Below are 26050 nucleotides of genomic sequence, written 5' to 3'. Positions count from 1 at the left end.
ATTTCTGTGGGGACACGCCCTTCTTACTGCAATATATATCCTAAATAGAGTTCCTTACAAGTCAGTTCCTACAACACCACATGAGATATGGTTTGATAGGAAACCCATTGTTAAACATGTTAAGATTTGGGGATGTACAACTTTTGTGAAAAAGCTTAAATCAGAAAAACTTGAGACATGATCTTTGAAGGGTAGTTTCGTAGGTTATCCTAAGGATTCCTTAGGATATGAGTTCTACATTCTTGAACTGCAACAAGTAGTTGTTAGTAGGAATGTCATTTTTCTTGAAAAGGAGTTTATTCAAGAAGGTGGTAATGAAAGAAAAATATAACTGGGCGAAGTGTTCACCGAACCCAAAGCTATGCCACGAGATGTCCAAGTACCAATTAAGGAACTAGGGTTAAGTGTTTCACCTCCCATTAAGAGAAATGAGAGGATACCTCATCAACCTGAGAGATATGGTTTTCTAACTGAATAAGAGTTGTTCCTTATAAGAGACAATGATCAATCAGATGATCCTATCATTTACCAAGAGGCGATATTAGATATCGACTCTAAAAGATGGCTAGAAGCTATGAAATCTTAAATGGATTCCATGTATGAGAACCAAGTTTGGATTCTTGTAGATGCACCAAAAGGTATAGTACCTATTGGATGTAAATGGGTCTTCAAGAAGAAGATAGGTTCAGATGGAAAGGTAGAGACCTATAAAGCAAGACTTGTGGCAAAAGGTTATCGTCAAAGGCAAGGCATTGACTATGAGAAAACCTTTTCCCCAGTCATCATGCTTAAATCCATCAAAATTTTACTAGCCATTGTTGCTCATTATGACTATGAGATTTGGCAGATGGATATGAAGACAACCTTCTTGAATGGTTATATAGATCAGGATATCTATATAGAGCAACCTGAAGGCTTCACACCCAAAGATAATGCAGGAAAGGTATGCAAGCTTAAGAGATCCATTTATGGTCTTAAGCAAGCATCCAGAAGTTGAAACATTCGTTTTGATGATGAAGTCAAATCATTTGGTTTCATTCAAAACGTTGATGAACCCTGTGTTTATAAAATGGTTAGTGGGAGTGCAATAGCATTTTTGGTCTTATATGTAAATGATATCTTACTCATTGGAAATGATGTAAGATTGTTGTCAACGATAAAGGTCTGGTTATCAAGAAAATTCTCCATAAAAGATTTGGGAGAAACAGCCTAGATTCTCGATATATAGATCTATAGAGATAGAACCAAGAGATTGATAAGACTTTCCCAAAATAAGTACATAGAAAGAGTGTTGAAGAGGTTCAACATAGAGGATTCCAAAAGATGATTGTTGCCCTTTAGACATGGAATCCACCTCTCTCGTGATATGTGCCCTAAGTCACAAGATGAGAGAGAACGCATGGATAGGATTCCTTATGCTTCAATAATAAAAAGCCTAATATATGCGATGCTATGTACTAGGCCTGATATTGCTTATGGTGTAAGTGTTACAAGCAGATATCAGTTTAATCCAGGTGAGCAACACTAGATTGCCCATTAAGAATATCCTTAAGTACATGAAAAGAACTAAGGATTTGATCCTTACTTATGGTGAAGGAGAACTTAAAGTGGAATGTTACACAGATTCTGATTTTCAATCAGATGTTAATGATAGAAAATCTATATCTGGATATGTGTTTACTTGTAATGGATGAGTATTCAGTTGGAAGAGTTCCAAACAGGATACGACTGCTGATTCTACTATAGAAGCTGAGTATATTGTAGCATCGAATGCTGCAAAGGAAGCAGTTTGGGTAAAAAAGTTTGTGACAGAACTTGGAGTGGTTCCTTCTATAAAGTCTACCATGCCCTTGTTTTGCGACAACAATGGAGCCATAGCGCAAGCTAAGGAACTGAGGTCTCACCAAAAGTGCAAACATATTGAAAGACGCTTCCATCTCATTAGAGATATCATTGGTAGATAAGATGTTAATGTGCAGAGAATAGATACATCAGAGAATGCAGCAGATCCACTGACTAAGGCCATGAATCAGAAACAATTAGATTTTCATCTAGATAGGTGGGGTATGAGATACCACGTAGAATGGTCTTAGTGATAGTGGGAGATTGTTAGATATGAGGCCTAAAGACCGATTCTAGTGATATAAAGGGACTCGATCTTGTAATTCTTTAAATATTATTTGAATGGCAAGTTTATATTTTTATTTAAATTATAATATGATTTAAATAATAAAACATATATCCATTAGTATAATAAGGAGTTGATACCATTCTTAAGAGTTAAGAATACGAGTTACGGATAATCCACAATTCGTTATACTATAAACAAGTTCATGGCCGTAAAATTCCTAATCTAGATAATAGCAACTCGTAAAGGCCAGCACATCATCTTCTTTCTTATTCAGTGTGAGATACTGAAAGATAAAGTTAGTGAGTCTTGTGTTATTTTGTATGAGAAATAGAAAGAAGATGAGTAGGTGCTCGTTACAAGAACGAATTCACTGAACAGGACTGTTAACGTTGAATCACATGGTTTTTTTTTTTTTACGGGTCAATGATTCAATATTAGCTGCGAATGTACAACTGGTCCTTAGACCTGAGATGACATGAATGTCTATGTATTGGTGGAATAGGATATCAGTAATATTATATGGTTGTTCTAATCAAGAATAATCATACGTATCTATGTGCCTAATTCAATTATACATGAGGTATGTATACATCCGACATGGAATCTATCACCTCGAGATTTATGAGGAAGATATCCTATGCAATCTAATAATCACTTGACGACAAATCCTTGGTCGAGGTAATATAACGATAGAATTTGTTCCATAAGGGTTGTGTCATAATTAGTCAAGATTGATTTTGGATTTGGTCATATGACGAGATTAAGAGATTCGGCCTACTGACCATGATCTCATATCTTGTCAGGATATAGAATGATAAAAGGACCGTATTACATGGTAATGTAGTAAAAGGTTCGCAATACCTACTTCACAATAAATTGATTAATCATGACATATTGCTAAATGTCACTTATGATTTACAAGAATTAATCGTTAATTATTCTCGTTATCAATTTATTTATGAACCCAGAAAGTCTCATCCAAAAAAAATCACTTTCAAAGAAAAGATGGATAAATTAGTAATTTTATAATTATTAATTATAGTGTATTTATTTATTAGATAAATAAGAATAATTAAATAATTATATTGTGAATGTAATTATTTAATCATTAATTGGGCTGGGCCTTTTGCTAGCACATTAGGCTTGGCTCAATGGCACTATTGGATTCAATTTAACACCATTGGATTGGGTTTAGCCCAATTGCATAAAAATGGAATAGGCTTGAGAAGCCCAATCCATTTAATGAATAGGGTTAATGAAACCCTATATAAAAGCTCTCTTAACTCTTCATTTAGAACACTTGAAACATTTTGAATGTTGAGAGAGTTTTAAGGAATTGTGTGTGAATCCAAGGAAGTGAGTTAGAAATTTTTGAGAAAAATTTCTTCCACTTCCATTTCTCTTAATATTCTTGGATAGAAGTGATTTCGAGTGGACCCACTTGGCATCCTACACTTAGAGGATTATATAGAAGGAAACCTAACCGTGAAATCGGATTTCATCAAAGAGGTAACCTTTCGTTTTTGCTTTCAATTTCTTAAACCATATTTTTTGAAAAATGGGATACTTGCAAAGTAAAATTTTAATTCCGTTGCACATATGATAAGATCTATATAGTCCCAACACCCTAGTGCCTCACAGATCTTTTTGTACTTACTCAAGAATTGCTCCGGCTCCACTTTGTAGCTAATCTCATCAAACCAAGGAGGGTCATATCACATGAATTTTGTCAAGTAAACGTCCACCCCATGATTTGGCTTGTCTAGTATAGTCCATCCTCCGCCTTGCGACCCTGATCCATCCCTGGGGATCTCCAAACTCTTTAATATCTTGCTTACCATAGCCTTTACCCCCCATTTGAATTTTGTCCTCGATGGAATGTGGTAAGCTAGAGGATCCACCTGCTCCTCCAGTGTCTTGGTTGACAAGTGGATTCCCATCCCCTTAGTGTTGGTCGTCATTATCTCTATGTGGTAGCCTGCCATGGGCACCCTAGGTAAGTATGGGCAAGCCACAGTCAACTTCCCTAGAAATCGCATGTCTTCTACCACAACCACAGCCACGACCATCCTCACGAACCATATAGCATCTATTATTCCAACATTTCAAGTCTATCACAAAAATTTACCATAACTTTCATTTCAGAATTTAAGTACCCACTGGCTGAATTTATCTTCTGGTCTGTAACATCCCACATCGAGCGATAGGAAGAACCGGAACAACTTACCCTGATGGGCCTACACGAACTTCCCAGGGGGGTCACCCATCCCTGGATTACCCCAGGTCAATCACGCTTAACTTGGGAGTTCTTTGCCAACATTCAGCCCAAAAAGTATCCAGCTGGTGTTGTTTCCTTCCTTACACTATCCTTGATATATACTAACTTCTCTGGGCTCTTGGGGTATTGCATTCTCCCCCCCCCCCTTGAGCACATGACGTCCTCGTCATGTGACCTTACAACCGGTCCCAGATCTCCCCCCGATGCATGACCGATGTGGGATTCGCCTAAGGTGTCTACACGCACCCCCCCTCGGGGACTCAGCGTCATCACTGAGGTTTGCCCCACCATCGCGCTCAGAGGCTCGGGGGTCGGCTCTGATACCACCTGTAACATCCCACATCGAGCGATAGGAAGAACCGGAACAACTTACCCTGATGGGCCTACACGAACTTCCCAGGGGGGTCACCCATCCCTGGATTACCCCAGGTCAAGCACGCTTAACTTGGGAATTCTTTACCAACATTCAGCCCAAAAGGTATCCAGCTGGTGTTATTTCCTTCCTTACACTATCCTCGATCTATACTAACTTCTCTGGGCTCTTGGGGTATTACAGTTATAATATCCAAAATTTACTAATTTATAGAAGAAAGAAACTTAAACCTCCCTATACACAATTCCCGTGAAGTGAGGCGTTCTTGCTGTAGCCCGGAGTGTCACTAAGGTATATGTAGTATGATTGCTTACCACGATCCTTACCGTCAGAGTTGATGCCAACCTACAAATCTAAAAATTTTAAGGAGTAAGCCTACCATTGGCTTAGTGAGAGGTAAAGAGCATTATAAAGGGGGAAATATAGAATTAATGTATCAAAGATAAATCATCATTCCAATCATCCCAGTAGTAATTAAAACATTATAGGAGATGACGAATAAACATGCACTTTTAGAAGTAAACAATTTAGAACCAGAATTCACATATTTTATTCTCTTAGGGTGGAATGACTCTCACCCACAAGATCCACTTCGATGGAACCACTCTCGGCGAATATAAACATGATGGTGGAACCACTCTAGCCATATTAGGGTGGACCTACTCTCACCTTAATGTATACGTAGTGCACCAATGGCTAACTTTTAATGTAGTTAATATTTAAGTTCATATATATGATAGAATTGAATAGCTATGGCAATAATACCCAAGAGGGGGTGAATTGGGTTATTTTAAAATTTTGATGTGAAACTTGAAAATTTTCTTTATAAAGAGGAATGAGAACTTTGATGCTAGTTAAAGATGATTTAAATATTGCAAATCGCAATAAATTAAATGAAAAATAAACGCAATTGAGTGACACAAGCGATATATAGTGGTTTGGCTTAAACAAGCCTAATCCACTACCTTAGCTCTTCACTAAGGATTTTCAAGCAAATAATTATAACCCTCCTCTCACACCGGATAAGCCTTCTAGCATCAAGCTAGGAAATTACAATCCTCTTACTTAAATAAGCAAGCCATCTAGCAAGGCTAGGTAAAATATAACCTCTTACTTAGGTACAAGTTGGTCCTTTAACTATATGAGCTAGGAACACAAATAATGATACAAGAAATAGTTCTCTAAGAGTATGCCCTCTTAGTTATAGTGTAATCAATGACAAATCCAAGGCTAGAAATATACTTCTACACAATTAAAACACAAGCCTTGAAAATAAGAAATTTTGAATACCAATGAAGCACAATAAATGATGAGCACTTGGAGCTTGTAGATTGATCATATATAAGTCTTGGATCACCCATTTGACTTATATTCTTGAAAGCTTGATTGAGAATCTTGTCGTTGATAGTGGAGAGATCACTTTGAGATAGTAGAGGAACTAGCCGTTACAGGCTATTTGCGACAAACTGGTCAACAGATTAGTTCAAACATTTGAACACCGATCGACAAGAGGATTAGGGTTGTCGACAGCTTCTTCAGACTTGTCAACAGGTCCTGATGTAAAGGCGGTCGACAATAAACTATAGAGAACGTGATTTGCAATCGATTGACAGCCTATTTTGGACGGTCGACAGCATGAAGCAAAACAGTCAATAGGTTGTCTCGTGATTTTCAAAAATATGCTTTGTTTTCTCCAATAACTTTGGCCAATGTGTTTAAGACAAGTTATGATGATTTTTCAATTTCAACTAATCTCCATTAAGAAAATGTATTTAGAAGTAAGCTGTTTTAAATGAAAGTTTATTTTTTATTTTAATTTGATTTTCTTTTCAATGGTTGTTTTTTTTTTTTATAAGATGGGTTGAAATTGATTTTGTTTTCATAACATGTGAAGTTTTGTGAATCATCAAAATCAAAACATCAACATATATATATTATTTGATGGCAGAGACTAGAACAATGATTGAGGCATTAGCGGTGGAGAATAGTGAACGACAATAGAATCCATTCTCAGTCAAATTGTGAAGCTCGATCGTTGCCCATCGTAGCCGTCCCTCATAATTGAAGCCCGTCATCACTAAAGCTCCTCGTTGTCAGCTTCAAAGATGAAGAGTCCATTGTTGAAGCTTGTCGCCTCACATCTCTCGCTATCGCCTTGTCTCTTTCGCTTTTGTCTCTACTCTAGTCGCTACTGACCGTCGCATCCTCCACTCTCGCCACCAACTGAGCTCGAGCATAGTGGCAAGCTCAGCACAAGTCGAGCCCAAGCTGAGCTCTAGTTCGGACTATGTAAACTTAGCTCGAGCTTGAGCCCAACTTCTAGCAACTTTAGCATGAGCTCGAGCTCGAGCCTAAGGTCAGATTTGCGGAGCCGAGTCAAGCTTAGCGAAGCTCAGAAAGGCTCAGCTCAATTATAGCCTTAGTTTGTGCCACAAAATAATATCAAAATTAGAAATAATTGTGAGAGAAATCTTATTTGGTGACTGATATCTCAGGAAAGCATTATCTCTTAAAACATAATAGGGCCTTTCTTTTTCCTCACCATTGTCAATCATCCTGCTAGAAAACCTGTCCTGAAATATGCAATAAGAAGGGAAAAAGGTCACAATACAGTTCATGTCTTAAGTTATCTTGCTAATAGAGAGAAGATCGCATTTTAAGTTTGGCACATGTAATATAGATTTCAGTTGTAAACCAGACACATAAGTTGTCCCTTGTCCCATAATCGAAGACGTAGCACCATCTTCCATAGGGATGGAACTTATTTATTGGAGCCATAGAACCTATCCTATGATCGAAAGCTCTAGTACCTACTATCTAGCAATTCCCATTCATTTTTCTAGATGATGAGAAATATCTCAGATTATCTTTTTATACCATGGAGACTATTGGATTAGTGATTAAGGTGTCTGGTCCCTTAGTCAATTGTGTGTGGCTCAATAGTTTGTGAAGGAGCTTTAGTTGTTTGGTGGTTAGGTTCAAGCTAGTGTCCTTCTTGGTTTTAGGAGAAATAGTAGTAGCATATGCTAAACGTTTTTTCTCCCTTCTTTTTTTGGCTTCTAATTTGATAGCTTACCATGTATTTTTCAATAAGTTTCCTTTGTGTGATAGGGTTTATTATAGTAGTCACATCACTGTTTGTCCTGGGAAATGAAAGAATTTTCTTCATGCTTAAATGTATAGCAAGCACAGAGCTTGAACTTGAGTCCACAAAAAAGTTGAGCATTACCTGTTTTTTGCTCTCTTTTCTTCTACCTTTAGCAAACACTTCCTAGAGGGATGGAAGCAGTTTGGTGCCTAGTAGTCAGCCACATGCTTTATCTAAATCAGCATTGAGTCCCTAAAGAAAATCAAAGATCCTTTCCTTCTCCAACATTTTACTATATTTCAAACTATTACTAGAAAACTTCCAACTAGAATCATAAAAAATATCCATCTCTTACCATAACTCCATCAAGGCACTGTAGTACTTGAAGACACTAAGATTTTTCCCTCTCGAGTGGTGAGAATAACAAACCAAATCTCAAAATATTGTGATGTATTTTCAAGAACAAAATATATCTCTTGTACTATCTCCCATACTTATTTAGCAATCTTGTAAAACATGTAGGTTAGTCCAATTTTCGATTCCATCGAGTTAATAAACCATGGCATAATAATTGAATTTTTAGCCTCGCACATTTGATAATCCGTTGTATCCAAGGATGGAGTCAAAATTGCTCCAGAGAGATAGTCAAACTTTCCTTTGCCTTTGATTACAAGAATAATAGATCAAAACTTCCTTTGCCTTTGATAGGATAATCGCAAATGGTGTGTTGGAGGTGGTTGAGGAATCTACCATTGTCTAGATTGCATTCTCTAGGTTGATGTCAGCATAATGATTGGTTTTTCTAATTATGTTAACCAATGTCTGATATCATGAAATGAGACAAGGTTTTGGGATGATAACACTCGCATAAATCTCATTATTCTCTAAAATATATATACAGAATTAATTTCCTAATTTAGGATATTATAAGATATACATGATTAATTTCCTAATCTAGGATGCAATAAAATGAAAATAATTCCTAAGCTATAAGAGAATACAACAGGCAAGATAATAATAGAATATAATTTCCTAAAATACTGTTATATCAATTCCACTAATTTGGGATTCTTCCTACAATTCTCCAACAGAAATTGAACCTTAGAATTTTTGTAAATATGTAATTAGGAAAGAGTGTATTGATCATTTACTAGGATGTAGTGAGGATAATTTCAGTATATAAGTAATTGTTGATTTGTCCTTCCACTGGGGAAAGATGATAACGAAGATGAGAAGAGAGTGGTAGCATCTGACAAAAGTAAAACTTTCTCTAGATCATTAGCTACACCATGCTGAATCAATGAAAATTGAATCACTGTAATTGTTGATTTGTCCTCATGGCAGTGAACTTCTGGCATTTCCTTGCCATCTTGATGAGTTTTGTGCACTGATCATGCATGCTGTTATTATTTAGCTCTTGCTTTTGTTCTGTTGGGAAAAAATGAGTTGTAAGAGCAGGTGTTGGTGGGACATGAGGGACCAGTGAGGGTGGTGGATGTGGTTGCTTTTGATCTGAAATAAAAATGTACAATATGGGTTATCTATCCATTGAACGATATTAAGGATAAGGATGCAAGTTGTCTCATTTCCTCAATCTCTGGTCTTCTGTCAACTCATATATATGAAAGATCTTTACCAAAAGAATATGTGATTTCGATGAAGCACTTATTTAATGAAATCACCCGACAGTGCACCTTTTGGTGTGTAGGGATATGAATAGCAAAACCATGTCAATTAGTTACGGTGCAGAGTAAATATGTTCTTGGGCATGTTTATTCACTACTAGTGCTATTTATACTGCAATTTGTACATTACTTTATACATATTTAAAAAAATTAGTGATATTTCTTTACAAAATTATCAACTAATTTTTAAGAATTAAAAACATTTTATTTAAAAAAAACTGTTTATAATTTTATAAAGAATTATTTATAATTTATTGAATATATTTACTCAGATTATAGTTTATTTATTTTTAGCAATCTATGCATCAATATGGTAGGTAAAATAAAGGACAGTGATACTTCAACATATTTAGCGAACAAATATTAGATAAAAGGGATAATTACACGACCCCCTTGAGGTTTTTGTGAAATTATATGTGCTATTTTTGTATTTATGAAAATTACAAAAAAATTTCTTAATTTTTAAAAATTCATAACACACCAATCCAATTCATGGCAATAATTTGAGATATTTGAAATGAATTGGGATCTATAATTTGAATATTATCTATCATTTTATTAATATATATATATATATATAATTTGTTTAATTTTTTATCTGTAATTTAAATATTTGATGTTGAGTTTTATTTTATTTTCATTATAAATTTGTGCTAATATTGTTATATAATTATTCTCTAATTATGAAACTATATTACTTAATCCAATTTTAAATCTATTAAGTATTATTTGATAAATTTATTTATTTCATAAAAATACATATTGGTTCAACTCCCGTCTAACAATTGAACTAAGAATATATGCCTTTTCAACCTTATACCTCAATCCAATTTCTAAACATTGGTCATTCTTAGAATACCAACGATAATAAAAATTATACATTGATAATTTTGGTCTAAAATCCAATTAATACCCAAAAACATCTAAAAGATTTTGGTCTAAAATAAAAGGCTTACTAAATTTTATTTAATAGTTGTTTGTCTTGAATATAAATTAAATGTTAGTGAAAGTATTTAAACCAAGTCCTTAATAATTTTAATAGTTATTCAACTATAATTCTTACCTAGTGTTACGATAATTAATCTCGATTTTGGATCTATTTTGGAGGTTCAATTTTTCACTAAGAGAAGAAATATTGTAATAAAACTTCTTAATTAATTCTTGTTGGGTTTGGACACCCAACCCAACTATTGCAACTATTACTTTACCTTTACTTATTAAGAACAAATTACTCATATCATTAATACATATGAATCAAACAAAAGAGAACACAACCATCGGGTGCTAACTTAGATGGTAGGAAGTTACATTATTGTGTTAATAGTCCCTAGGCCTCCTTGCTTCTTCACTTAGGCTCCAATGTGGTTCCTTACCCTGCCTATAGTCGTGTCTAAGAGATAAAGGGACTTATGATGCAGCCATGGAAACCTATTAGGGTTTTTTTGGGGGTGTTCTTGACCTTGTTAGGGTGAATCTAGGCCCAAGTTAACCTTTTGTTAATAAAACAAAAAAAAAGAAAAAAGCAGACACACACACGCGCACAAATACAATTAAATTCGATTTCAAAAAACTTGCATCTACCATCAATGTCCCCAGAGATATATCAACATTTTGCCTTGCAACCGGGTATGTTACATAAACCATTTATTTACATCACATTTGAATCAACATCTAAATCCTCAAATTCTAATCACCAACATCATGATCAGCCGCACAAAACTCTTCAAAATGGAAAGCAAGTGGCACAAAAGAGAATTTCGTTCCCAACATCATGTCTCTTGCTTAAGAAAACATATGCCTAACAAAGCCATGAGAGGTATAGGCACTGAAGATCTAGTATCTCTTTCCAGCATGAGCCTGCACGTATCAAAAACCTTTGTTTCATCATAATAGGATCAGCAACAACCAGCCCTTCATGTGGGAAATATCGACAACTAGGATGATTTTGTCTTAACAAAAGTACAAAAATTCAAATGGACTTCAGCATCATCAATACCAACTATGCAACTAGGCAAGGATGGAATATAGTAAATTATCTGCATCTGTCATCTTTAACATGTTAAAAAGTAACTACTGAATCTAGTATAACTAAACACAGTTTGTCTCAATATATAAGCTTCATATATACAACAAAAGTTACATCAAGTACAAAGCATGTGCCTTGTTTTACATGATTCTGGTAACTAGAAAGCTCACTAAGTGGAAGCCTTGTGAGCGTGTGTTTGTCTATAAATACATGCTCCACTTGCACTTCTTTCAAACGATACCCTGTTAGTCTTTGAGAATCACCACTACCTATTCGATTTCAGAAACCTTAAATTCCTAAAGACACACAGTTGGAAACATGATCAGCCCAAAGAAGCTCACTACGATGGCTAGAAAGTGGGAGAAGGTTGCTTCCATGGGGAAGAAAAGAAGTGCTCTGACAGTATTGGACAACAATGAGACTGCTGACACTTGCAAAAGATTTTTGATGCCTAATAAAGGCCATTTTGTTATCTACACTAGTGATCAAAAGCGTCTAGAAATTCCAGTATTGTATCTCGAAAATAAAATTTTTCTAGAGCTCCTCAAGATATCAGAAGATGAGTTTGGACTGCCAAGAGATGGACCAATCATATTGCCATGCGATGCGGTCTTCATAAAGTATATTGCATCGCTCATCCAAAGGGGTCTAAGTAGAGAACTAGAGGAAGCATTGCTTCTTTCCATCAATGCAAGTTTCTGCTCGTCAGTGTGTTTCCATCAAGAAGCAAGCAGCCAACAACTGTTAGTTTATGGCTAATGAAATCATATGCACGCGTATTATGGATTCCAGCAACAATCCGCACACAGAAAATATATACATCCCATGTAATCAAGTTGTGCATGAACTGTACATTAAGAATAGTATATGCTACTCAGGCTTTCCTTCGCATCCAATTTATTGTCTTGGCGAAATTGAGTTTTTACTTTCCAGGTTTTCAGCAAAATTGAGTCTTTCCCTTGGATGCTAAACCGCTAATTTCTTGCTATATGTACATTTCATCACAGGCTGGTATGGGCAAACTAGATTTGGAAACCAAGATAACTTACCTGGTAGTGAAAATAACTGCAGAATTAACTGTGGTGACGAAATGATCGCTCACAGTGAAGGAAAAAAAGAAAAAAAAAAAAAAAAGGCTAATGGTGCCTAACCCTCTAAAGTGTTTTCAGAGGTCAAAATCACTTTTTCTTACAAGTTGTCCTAACATCATAGAGGTGACAATTTTCAAGTAAATTAAAAATTCTGACATTTAATATGAAAATTTTAGGGCTTGACCCCAACTAAACAAAGCATTAGCAAAAACGGAGAAAAAAAATAGCAATCATTTCGAAGTTTCAGCCTGTATGTACTGAAAAACATTCTTTCACATGAAAATTATTAGTAAATTTTGACCGTACAAAATCAGGATGATTTATTTCTAAAGTCTTAACAAAAGTGAAAATAAGGACTTTAGCATAAACATTCAAAAATTCAAAGGAATCTTCACTGTCCAAAGAAATTATCATCACAAGACTTTTAACATTTCAATTGCTACCAAAATTATGTTTACTAATTATTATATTCAACAAGGATGAGATCTATATCGTCCTTCTTGTCCTTGTCTTTAAAATGTTGACTAGAGAATATAGTATAGCTAAGCACATGGCTTGTCTTTATATGGTCTCATATACAACAAAAGCAGCTTCTTTTGCTACTAAGCATACTTGTATTTATGTGACTCTAAGTAGAAGAAAGGTTCATTAATGTGAAGGTTACAAGTGTGTGAAAATATGTGTTTATATATATATATATATATATTTTATATACACTTGCATTGCCTTCTACACAGTCGAGATTACCATTTTAGTTTTCTAAGAAGCATCACCATCGTTTCTCCTTCTAAAGTATAAACTCTTACAGACAAAGTAGAAAATCATGATGAGCCCAAATGAAGGTTGTGACAATGTCAAGGAAGTGGGAGAAGGTGGCTTCTGTTGAGAAGATTAGAATTTCTTGGCAAAGATTTGACAACAAAGTGAATTCAGAAAATTGTAGGAAATTTGTAATGACCAATAAAAGCTTCTTTTTTTCAAAAAAAAAAAAAAATCTATACCAGTGACCAGAAGTGTCCACAAGTGCCACTTTCAGTGCGATACTATTATATGGCTTAAAAACAAAAGGCATAGGCATTGAAGATCTAGTATAAGTTTCAAACAATGAGACTGCAGGAATCAAAGAACTTTGTTTCATTACAGTAGGTCCTCCTGGAATCAGCATCCACTAGCCTTTCATGTGGGAAATATCGACAACCCAACCTGTATGACACTGGGAAGATTTTCTCCTAGCAAATACATAGGTCTTGCTCATATATAACCTTCCAGAAAATCAAATGGATCTTCAGCATCAAATGCAACTATGCAAGTATCATCTTGAGACACCGACTGGTTTGTCAGCAACTACTAAAATTATTGGAAAGTGTAATTGCTGCCAAGATACTATATATCCTGTCTCTGCCATCCTCAATTAACTAACCGCTGAATCCAATATTACTAAGCACACAGTTTTGTCTTTATATAAATTTCATATACAACAAAAGTTACATTAATTACAAAGCTATGTCTTGTTTTACATGATTCCAGGTAACTGAAAAGTTATTAACTGGAAAGTTACAAGCCTTATGAGTGCATGCTTTGGCCTATAAATATATGATAAACTGGCATTTCTTTCAAACAATATCTTCTTACATTTTGAGAATCATCATCACCTGTTTGCTTTCAGAAACCTTACTTTCCAAATATACACGGTAGAAAAAAAAATGATCAGATCAAAGAAGCTCACCACAATGCCTGTAATACCCCATGTTGCAAAGTGTCAAGTAAGTTTAAAGAACTGAAAATTAGTTTGAGAATTTAGTTAAGTAATTGCCGAATTAGACGAAGGGAGTACCCCGGACCCTAGATAGCCAAGAAAAATCGTATAGTATTGACGAGTAATTTGAGTTATGATTTTTGGTGATGAAAGAAATGGGATCGGAAACAGTTTTCGGTACAACTATCTATCAGGTTGAGAAAACTGAATGATCGTAAGGGATGTAATACTCGAGATTTTTAGATTCAAATAGTTGAGAAAATAGGATGTTTTAAGGGATTATGGATGTTTGGAAATAAAAGTTTAATTTCTGAGCTAGGGGCAAATTTGTAATTTTTGATATTCGGGTAAAAGAGTAATTTACCTAAAAATTAGGGGCATTAGCGTAATTAGTCCATTTTTCAGGAACTTAAAATGCAATTAAAAATTAGTCCGGGGACCATGTTGAAAAGGGTCAAAGTGCAATTACCCAAAAGTTCGGGCTAAAGTGTAATTCTTGAAACCTTTTTACTATGGGCATTTGAGAAATTCAGGAAAAGTCTCATAAATAACGTTAAAGATAAGATGAAGGCTCATGATGACTTTAAGGATAAGATTTGATAAGATTTTGTTGGATATGATTTGATTTGGATAAAGATTTGATTTGAATAAGATTTGATTTGGATAACAATGATTACATAAAATCTTAGAATATTTGATAATGATTATATAATATCTTGGAAGATTTAGAATGATTGCAGAATATCTTAGAATATTTGATAATGATTATATAATATTTTAGAAGATTTAGAATGATTACAGAATCTTAGAAGATTTGGTAATGATTATAGAATATTTTGGAAGATTTACAATGATTGTAGAAGATCTTTAGAAGATTTGAAATGATTGTAAAAGATTTTGAAGATTTGAAATGATTGCAGAATATATGTTTCTTGGTGGCTAAGTTTCCAAAACCTATAAATAGGGGTTCATAATCAAAGGTTTCTCATTCGAAATTGTGAGAAGTTCGTGCTAGACAAGAGTGCTTCGGGTTTAGTAGATAGAAGGCTTTTTAAGCATACGCAAAGCATCACACGCGCAGAGCACTTAGGCAGCACGTGAGGACGTGTAAGGAGGTGGTTTGGTTAAAAGACTTGAAGAGTTGCACGAAAATTGAGATTGGGCACAAGATTCAAAGTGTTCTGAGTTTCGTTCAAGGTGAGTGTTCTACCTGAAAACTTGGTTTTAAGTTGTGAGTGTTCGCCCCCAAAACTTGATTTATTGTACTTGTTCTATCTGAACATGTGTGTGATTTCATACAAAATGGTTTTGTGCATTGAAATAGTAACCGGTGACGGTTGGTTTTTATGAGGGAGGTTCATCCCTAAACGTTTTGAACTGGTGCATTGCATTTTATAAAATGTTGTTTATATGATGCATTGAATTGTGAAATATGGCATTGTCTTGAGTTTTGTGTGTACGTATGGAATGTCAGCCTCGGATGTTGTCTGGATAGTGTAGCCATAATTCTCCAAGGGCGTGACGGAATAATAAGGGTATCCGATGCTAGTGTGTATGTCAGGATAGCCACCTTAGTTTCCGTGCTAGGCCGTTTGGTCAGGGAAGTTGCACTAGGACGACTAGGTGGTCCATACAGTGTTGTTCATGTGGGATGTCAGCCTAGGATGTTGTCTGGATAGTGTAGCCGTAATTCTCTAAGGGCGTGACGGAATAATAGGGGTATCTGATACTGGTGAGCATGTCAGGATAGCCGCATTGATTTTCGTGCCAGGCCGTTTGGCTAGGGAAGTTGCACTAGGATGACTAGGTGGTCCATGTGAAATTTTGGAGTTGGGATTGTATGGTGGTTCCTGGATGCTTAAGGTGGGAACGTATTCTGGTGAGATGCATTGGCAGCCCCATTTAAGCTAGAATCGCGTCGTGTCGTCGAGTCGGTATGGTGACATAGCTTTTAGAGATATTGCTCTTTTCCCGTGGTAGGGTTAAGCGTTGGGGATTCTCTTGGGCTAGGGCTTATTGGGTGTATTGGTTTATTTCATGTCTTGCATTCATTCATGAAAAATGTGATTTAAAACTCTCACTTAGATGATTCAGCATCTAATTTAGACTATGTCCCTGGAATATTCAAACGTTCCAGGTGAAGGCAGCGGTGCGAAAGGAAAAGGAATTGACAAGGGATGACGGCGATAGAGGATGTTTTATATTATGTCCTTTTAGTTATGTTGTTTATTTTGAAAACGTCATGTAAACGTTGGTGCAACTTTATATTATAAATAAAGTGGTTTTCGGTTATGACCTGTTAAGGTTTCGATCTGGCTTCCGCATTTGAATTGGTGAACCTGTCTTAGTTTATTGATAGTTCATAATTGATATACTGAGAAGGTGTAACGGGATCTTCGGGGAAAGGTGTTTGTGTTGGATTTCTGTTGTTTATTTGGAAAAAAAAATTATATCCCCGGAATCTTACGTTACGTAACGCTCCCGAGAAGCGGGGTGTTACAATGCCTAGAAAGTGGGAGAAAGTTGCTTCCTTGGGTACAAAAAGAAGTGCTCTGCCAGTATTCAACAACAGCGTGACTGCTGACACTAGCAGAAAATGTTTGGTGGCAGATAAAGGCCATTTTGTTATCTACACTAGTAATCAAAAGCATCTACAAATGCCACTACAACATCTTGAAAATAAAATTTTCACAGCTCTCCTCAAGCTATCTGAAGATGAGTTTGGATTGCCAAGAGATGGGCCAATCACATTGTCATGCGATGCAGTCTTCATAATGTATGTTGCCTCACTCATACAACGGGATATAAGTAAAGATCTAGAGGAAGCTTTGCTCCTTTCCATCAATACAAGTTTCTGTTTATCACTTTCTTCCCATCAAGAAGCAAGCAGCCAACAACTGCCAGTTTGTGGCTACTGAAACAAAATGCATGTATATTCTTGATTCTAGCAACAATCCACATACATAAGATACCTCCTGTGTAATTAAGTTGTGGATAAACTGTCCGTTGAGAATAGTAATTAAGATAATCCAGCAGAGTAAGGAATTTATAGATGCTGTTGGAATTTTAGAGACATTGGTAGCTATGAAGTTAACGAACAAAAGTTGAAAAAAAATATGAATGTGAAATGTTGTAACCTCATTATTTTTATTCATATCATCATGCCTTTAAATAGGCAATACATGTCAACTGAATAACAAGAAAATAGAATTTATTGATGGACTTAAATTTAAAAAAACGAAATTATCTTAACCCACTAAATCAGTAAACAGAATTTTGACCCAATCAACCCACTAAATCAGCAACTTTGAATCAATATTCACCATTCCTCCTTGATTCAAAGTTGCAAAACTTCAACTTTTTATGGAGCACTTCTCTCCAAATTTCTTCCCAATTGTGAAGCACTTCTCTTCACTTCTTGATGCACTTCTCATCACAATCATCATTTCCTTCAAATGTTGAAAAAAAAAAAAAACAATTCAGTTTCATGGAGCACTTCTCTCCAAAAAATTCTTCTTGGTGCACTTCTCACCAACTAAAAGAGCATTTCCTCTTCAATTGCCCCTTCAATCGCCTTCACTCTACTTGCTTGTTCTTTCAAGTTAAATCTGCAATCCTTTTTCAAATGCCCAGATCTTTTACACTGGAAGCATTGAGGCTTCCCCTTGTGCCAACAATCTTTCTCTTCATGACCAAGTTTTTTGCAATGGTCACATTCTAGAATTTTTCCTTTCTTCTTTGACGATGAACTCTTGGCAAGATAAGCTCCCTCCACTATCTTTTCACTTTCTTCATTTCTCATAATCCTTCTTTGCTCCTGAACTTGCAAGGCTCCGATTAATTCTGCAAATGTAATTTGGCTAATGTCCCTTGAATCTTCAAAGGAGGAGATTTTTGTCTCAAACCTCTCAAGTAGGCTTATCAAGACTTTCTCTACGATCCTGCTGTCAGGTAGCTCTTCTCCCATAAGTCTGATTTTATTTACCACCGTCATTAGTTTTTCAGAGAACTCTTGGATTGTATCATTTTCATTCATTCTAAGAATCTCAAAATTTCTTTTGAGATTCAACACTTGTATTCTCTTCGTTCTAGCATTCCCTTGATATAGCTCTTTCAATACATCCCATGCTTCCTTAGCCATTTCACACGCCATGATTCTTGAGAAAATTGATTCGAAGACAGCAGCGTGTATTTGAGATAAAGCCCTCGGAGCTTTAGCTTCTACTTCTTCATGAGCTTTGATTTGATTGAGCGTAGGATTGTTTCCAAGCGGATGTATCTCCCTTTCACTTTCGACCCACTTCCATAAACTGAGACATCTCAAATGAGCTTTCGTTTTGACAACCCATACTTGATAATTTTCTCCATAAAAAACTGGTGGTGAAAGAAATGATGTGTTGGTGAAAGCCATAGAAATAAAGAAGGCGTTGATGGGTTCTCTTTCACAGGCCCTTTAAGATCATTGAATGCTCTGATACCACTGTTAGAATTTTAGAGACATTGGTAGCTATGAAGTTAACGAACAAAAGCTGAAAAAAAATATGAATGTGAAATGCTGTAACCTCATTATTTTTATTCATATTATCATGCCTTTAAATAGGTAATACATGTCAACTAAATAACAAGAAAATAGAATTTATTGTTAAACTTAAATTTAAAAAAACGAAATTATCTAAACCCACTAAATCAGAATTTTGACCCAATCAATCCACTAAATCAGTAAACAGAATTTTGACCCAATCAACCCACTAAATCAGCAACTTTGAATCAATATTCAACAGATCCTCATGCTAGTCTACACATGATTGCATTCCTGTCCAATTTATTGTCATGTTGAAATTGCGTTTAAACTTTGCAGACACCCAACAATCCCCGTGGTATATGTACATTTGATCACAGGCTGATATCTAACTCCAGTCTTAACTGGAAAGAGTCAAACAAGAACTGGATACCTAGATAATTCACTAAATAGTGAAAACATTTGCAGAATTAATTCTGGAAGGGGAGAACACCCTTAGATAATGACAAGGAAAGCAAATATCTAATTTCATGGAAATTAAATGCATTGAAGCTGTGCACTGGACATCGAACGTACAACTAGTCCACTTCAATTAATTCATATCAAGCATAGATATGGCATTTCAGTCTTCCAAGAGCCAAATCTCCTTTCATCTCTTATCCAATAAAAATCTGCCCTCTTTCTTGTTTATGAACGAAAAAAAAAAAAAAAATAGGATTCAGTTTTAATAATTTCTACTGAATGTGTACAACCAGTACATATCCATTTTGATCCTTTTTTAGGTGAAGAAACCGAAATATTAGCATTGCAGATCATGTATTCATGTTCAATGCAGCCCAAGGTCTTCTCTGTTAATGATGATTTTCACTTAGAAACTCATACTTATGCCCTGAATTTTCATCAATTGGATGGTCACAAATAATTGTATGTGTTGAGAGTAAAATAATAGTATAAAAGATAAAGTTAACCTTTTAGCTAACAACTTTACCTTTTAGATCAGATGGTAGTTAACAATTCAACATTGTATTTAAGCAAACAAAGATCCTAAGTTTAAATCTTACTGCCAACTCAATATTTAGATTGTTGCACATGGTTGGATTAGTTATCAATGAAGCCTGACCACATATAAGAGGGTGGTGTTGAGAGTAAAATAATAGTATAAAAGATAAAATTAACTCTTTATCTAATAACTTAAACTTTTAGATCAGATGATGGTTAGCAATTCAACCATAGAAAAACTGACATCAAGTAGCACAAGAAATGTCATGCAAGCTCTTATGATGGCAACCTTGATATTGTCCACAAAAGCCATTTAAAGGACTAAAAGATTATCAGCAACAGAACCAACTGTCTTGGCATCTTCATTGACAATGGGCATAGAGTAAGGGATTGACTGCCGTCAATCATCTTCATTCTAAATGAAAATAAAAGATTAATTTGTTGGCATACAACCATTTGATCACAGATTGACTTTTCATATCCCATCTCAACTTATTGAAAAGCAAGCACAGATAATTTAGCTGAAGTAAGTTTAAGGCTACATAGAACAATACAAACCCAGCAAATTTATGGAGTAGATCAGTGATCTACTAAATTTGTGGTGACAAAATGATTGTAGAGGGGAAAAAAAAAAGGCTAATGTTGCCCAACCGTCCAAAGTTCCCTTAGATGTCAATATCTCTAATTCTTATGAGTTGTCCTGATATCATAGTGGTGACAGTTTCCAAGTAAATTAAAAATTCTGACATTTAATTTCAAAATTCATAGGTTTAGCTGGTAGCTTTGCTGACTCTGCCAAATTTGTCTCCAAGTCACTCAGCAGAAGAGGACAAGAGATGTCCGCTATTACTTCAAATCCTACCAATTGACCGCAACTAAGAATGCATTGGAATGGAAGTGGGATAAAAAAGAATCATTTCAAAGCATGGAATTGAGAAATTCTTTCATATGGAAATTATCAGCAATTTCTGACAGTACAACATTATTACGATTTGTCCCTAATGGCTTAACAAAGTACAAAAGGGTCAGCAAAAGTTAGTTTTTTCCTTTGATACTAAACTATTAACTTCTTGATATATGTATATTTGATCACAGGCTAATGTCTTACTCTCATCTTAACTGAGAGGCAAACTAAAATTGAATACCAAGATAATTTACTTGGCAGTGAAAATAATTCAAGAATTAATTCTAGACAGAAAAAAAAAAAAAGAAAAAAAACAAGAAAACTTAATTAGTGAACTGTGAAATTTGTTGTGGCCAAATGATTGCTGGACAGGTGGTGTCTAACCCTCTGAAGTGCTCTTAGAGGTATCACTATTTCACATCAGTTGTCCTGATATAATAGAAGTGACAATTTCCAAGTAAATTTAAAATTCTGATATTCAATATCAAAATCTTAAGAGGTTGACCACAACAAACAAAGCATTGGCACATAAAGAGAAAAAAAAAAAAAAAGAATCAGTCCCAAGCTTGAGCCGTTGGGGATTTACAAACTTAGATATCAGTTAATTCTGACCATATTCCTAATGGCATCAGTAAACACATATTCATTCATGCGGAAATTATCAGCGATCATACAACACTAAGATATTTTTTTTTTCTCTAAAGTCTCAACAGAACTAAAAAGGGGCTTTAGCATGAGGATACAAAAATTCAAAGGGATCTTCAGCATACAAAGAAATTATTACTGTGAGACTTCTGACATTTCAGTTGCTACCAGAAATTATTATATTCCTTGTTTTTCCTGTATTTGAAATGTTAACTAACTGTAAAATGTGGTATAGCTAAGTACATGGCTTCTCTTTATATATTCTCATATACAACGAAAGCTGCTTGTACTACTATGCATGCTCGACTTTACATGACTCCAAGTAAAGAAAGGTTCATTAATGTGAAAGTTACAAGCGTGTGTGTAAAATGTTGTGTTTATATTATGTACATGTGTGTGTGTGTGTGTGACACACTTGCATTGCCTTCTATGCACTCTAGATTACCATTATCGTCTTCCAAGAAGCATCAGCACCTTTTCTCCTTCTGAAGCATAAACTCCTAGAGACAGAGTTGAATAGCTATCAGCCCACAAGCGCATGGCAGTGTCAGGAAGTGAGAAGGTGACTTCTGTTGAGAGGAAAAGAACTTCTTGGCAAAGATTTAACAACAAAGTGAATTCAAAAAATTGTAGAAAATTTGTAATGGCTAATATTGGCCATTTTTTTCTTGTCTACGCTAGAGATCAAAAGTGTCTAGAAATGCCTACCACACAGTAGGAAAACATGATCAGCCAAAAGGAGCTCACTAGAATGGCTAGAAGGTGGAAGGAGGGGAAGGTTGCTTCTGTGGGGAAGAAAATAAGTGCTCTGCCAGTAGTATTCAACAGCAGTGAGACTGCGGACACGTGCATAAAATATTTTTCTGGCTACTAAAAGCCATTTTGTTATCTACAATAGTGATAAAAAAAAAAAAAAAGGTCTAGAAATACCACTGCTGTATCATGAAAATACTGTTTTCAGAGCGCTCTTCAAGATATCTAACGACGAGTTTCACTGCCACGAGATGGGTGAATCGCATTTTAGATGGAAACTTTTTTCCATTTTTTGCTGACAAAAACCATTTAGAGGACTAAGAGATTATCCACAACAGAATTGACTGCTTTGGCTTCTTCAGTGACAACAGGCATAGATTAAAAAACCTACTCTAGTCAGTCATCTTCCTTTGAACGAAAAAGAAAAGATTAATTTGTTCGTATACCTACATTGGATCACAAACTGATCTGTCACATCCCATCTTAACAACCTATCAGAAGGAAGCAGGAAATCAATGGTAGATAATTTAGTTGAAGTAAAATTAAGACTATCTAGAAGAATAGGAAACCAACATAATGAAACCAGAAATATTTATGGGGTAAAAGATCAGTGAATTATGAAATTTGTGGAAATGAGCACGAAATAGAATAACAATACGTCAAGACTCAATCCCACTATGTAGATGGCTGAACAGAAAAAAGATAAATAAAAAAAAAAAAGAAGGAAAAGGGCTAACAGTGCACAAACCATCTGAAGTTCTCTTAGAGGTCAATATCTCTGTTCCTTATGGATGGTCAATATAATTGTGGTGACAATTTCCAAGTAAATTAAAAATTCTAATATTTTATGAAAATTTTGGTCGTAACAAATAGAGGAATCATTTCGAAGCCTAAGCCTGTCGATATTGAAAAACTTAGAACTCGTAACATGATTCCTAAATGCATCAGGAAACACAAAATCTGTCACATGGAAATTGTCAGCAAATTCAGGTCGTACAATACTAGGATTGGATGTCTGGTGTTGAGCATACATAACCATATAAAAATCAGAGAGATTTTCAGCATCCATAGCAATTATCGTTGTGAAACTTGTTATATTTCAGCTGCTACCAGAATTATGACCATTCAGTAACAAGGATGGGACCTAATATACTCTTTGATTTCCTTATTTTTAATAAAATATTAACTACAATATCTAGTATAACTATGTACATGGCTTTTTCACATAGCAGCATATACAACAAAAGCTGCATTTCAAACTAAGCATACTTGTCTTTTACATGACGCCAATTAGAAGAAAAGTTCATGAACTTGGCAGTTACAAGTGTGTGTGTGTGTACGTATATGACACAATTGCATTGCTTTCATCCGGCTCAAGAATATAATTTTAGCCTTCTAAGAATCATCATCACTTTTTGTCCTTCTGAAAGCAGAAACTCCTCGTTTGATAGAATTAATAAAATTTCAAACAAGCAATTCTGCATCTTGGTTTTTGTTCCTTTAGTAATGTTTAACTTAACATATGATAGTGAAGAAGTATGAACTTTTAAACTTCTCACTTTTTTAGTTGAATTGGACACATTATACACAAATGATAACTACTCATATGGAGGCAGTTACACAGAAAAAACAACCACGTAAGAAATAAATAATTGTATAATGAATAGAAAATTACCTCTACATTTTGCCTAACCGCCTAACTATCTATATTTCTAGTACATGTTTTTTTACATACCCCCTCAAACTAGGCTGTAAATATTAAGGAAGCCTATGTTGGATCTTCACATTTTTAAACTGAGTCTTCAATGAGTAGTCTCAATAGATCCTTGGTATGTAGGAAATCCACCTTAATTTTTCTTTTTATGAAGTGTCTGTCTATTTAGATCACTTTGAACATGTTGAATTGCCATCAATATTTTAGTTGGACGACTACAATATTAGATGTTTGAGAGGTCTCCTTGACAACATCTATGCTACGTCTTTAGTGTCGCAATACTTCTCCTTTGCGACATGCCTGATTTCTTGTGTCGTCTTGTGGATAATGCATTTACTCTGACTTGCTGTGTCTTCATTGACAGTAAATTATTTTTCTAGCATCATCCTTCAGTTCCTCTGGAGATATGACCAACAACCCCTCAAAGGCTAATTAGGATTTGATTTAATGTGTCTCTTCTTTTTTGCAGGACTAGAGAGACGGTTGTGGTTGTGGCTACGATGATACCAGATGAAGATAAAGGAGATGGGCAATGGTCGACCTATGGTCGTGGCTCCGTTCTATGACCATCTTCTTCGAGCTCTCTCTCTCCCTCTCTGTCTCACTGCTCTGATACCATGAAGAAGTTTGAACTTTTAAACTTCTCACTTTATTATTTCGGGTTGGACACATTTATACACAAATGATAACTGCTCATATAGAGGTAATTATACACAAAGAAAACTACCACTTAGAAAATAAATAACTATATAATAAAGGAAAACGGTCTCTATATTTTTCCTAACTGTCTATATTTCTTGTAATACATTTTTCTACAGATAGTTATATTTACTGAGACCAACACAAGTTTCCAAGATAGAGGACATGCATAGTTTAGATATTTGAAAACATTATTCCATTTTAGTCCGCACATCTGAGCTCAACTCTATAAATAATCAAACTATAATTTCTCCATTACCAATATGAGTCCTAATGGCATCAGGAAACATGTATTGTACATGGAAAATAGCAGTAACTCCAAATCTTACACCACTAGGATGAATTTTGTCCCTTTCCAAAAGTGCAAGGAGGTCTTCTGTAATACCCTAGAATTTGATATAAAGCTTGGATGTTGTAATGAAAATTATAGTAGCAAAATGGATGGTATTTTGATTCAGGGTATTAACGTAATAAAGGGAATAATTTCAATAATGATTCCTTATCCTAGAAGACATGAGTTGGAGAGATAGGATTGGATTTACCCTAAAGTCTCAAGGAAGAATGGTTGTAATGATTGATTTTACCCTAAAAGTCTAAGATGACATAACTTGGAAGACTAGGATTGGATTGCAAAAGAAGAAGATAATAGTGCTTATCCTAAAGCCACGTGAGGGTGTATTTGGAGGCTTAGGATTGGAAGAAATGGAGACTTGCTTTGAAAGATAGAATCAAAGAAGGAAAAAATCAAAGATGGTAATGATTGCTAGGGTAGAAAATGAAGTAACTTAGGGGCTAAGAGATATCTTGAAGATTTGGGATTTGAGAGGCTATATAAAGGGGAGGAGGAGAGGCCACGTGAAGCTAAAGTGTGAGAAAGAAAACAAGTGCAAGAAATTCAAAGAAAAAGCAAAGAAGGAAGGATAGAGATACCTGGTCAGAAAGCAGAAAAAACAGTGATAAAATCAAAGAGGTAAGTCGAATTTCTTTCCATAGGGTTGTAGAGCATGAAAAGAGGAGTCCGTAGGTTCAAACAGAGAGCGAATAGGAGCAAAAATAAGCAAGTTATAGCATTTTTAATTTTATGTTGCAGAATCCGTAACAAGTGAGGAGGTGGTGCGTGGCCAACCTTCCGGGGGCTCGTGAAGGCGCGTCCGGCCTCCGTTTGGCCTGAAACTTTTACTGTTGTTCTCCTGTTTTAATTACCTACAACTCTATATAAAAATATTTAAGGTTTGGTTTATTGAAATCCGTGATTTCTGCAGAAACAGCCCCTAGTGCTCGAAATCAGGCTGTAAACCGTGCTATCGAAGGGAAACGATCAAGGTGAGTGATTCCTGCATGTTTTGTGACACCTTGAGCATTTGTTGCTTCATCTGTGTGTGGATGTTG

The 26050-nt window shown here is 35.3% G+C and overlaps 1 protein-coding gene across 1 annotated transcript; it reads left to right on the top strand.

The window, feature by feature from the left end:
* The first annotated feature begins 11926 nt into the window (after positions 1-11926).
* LOC127802210 (auxin-responsive protein SAUR64-like) lies at positions 11927-12340 on the top strand. Its single transcript, XM_052337920.1, has one exon. It carries the CDS (start codon positions 11927-11929, stop codon positions 12338-12340), a length of 414 nt encoding a protein of 137 aa, XP_052193880.1.
* Positions 12341-26050: the final 13710 nt, after the last annotated feature.

The sequence above is a fragment of the Diospyros lotus genome, chromosome 5 (assembly GCF_014633365.1).
Source record: "Diospyros lotus cultivar Yz01 chromosome 5, ASM1463336v1, whole genome shotgun sequence".
Lineage (NCBI taxonomy): Eukaryota > Viridiplantae > Streptophyta > Magnoliopsida > Ericales > Ebenaceae > Diospyros > Diospyros lotus.
This window is presented reverse-complemented; position numbering and strand designations above follow the sequence as displayed.

What these genes read in the sequence shown, in the direction of transcription:
- LOC127802210 (XM_052337920.1), top strand. Translation starts at nt 11,927, where the DNA reads ATGGCTAGAAAGTGGGAGAAGGTTGCTTCCATGGGGAAGAAAAGAAGT.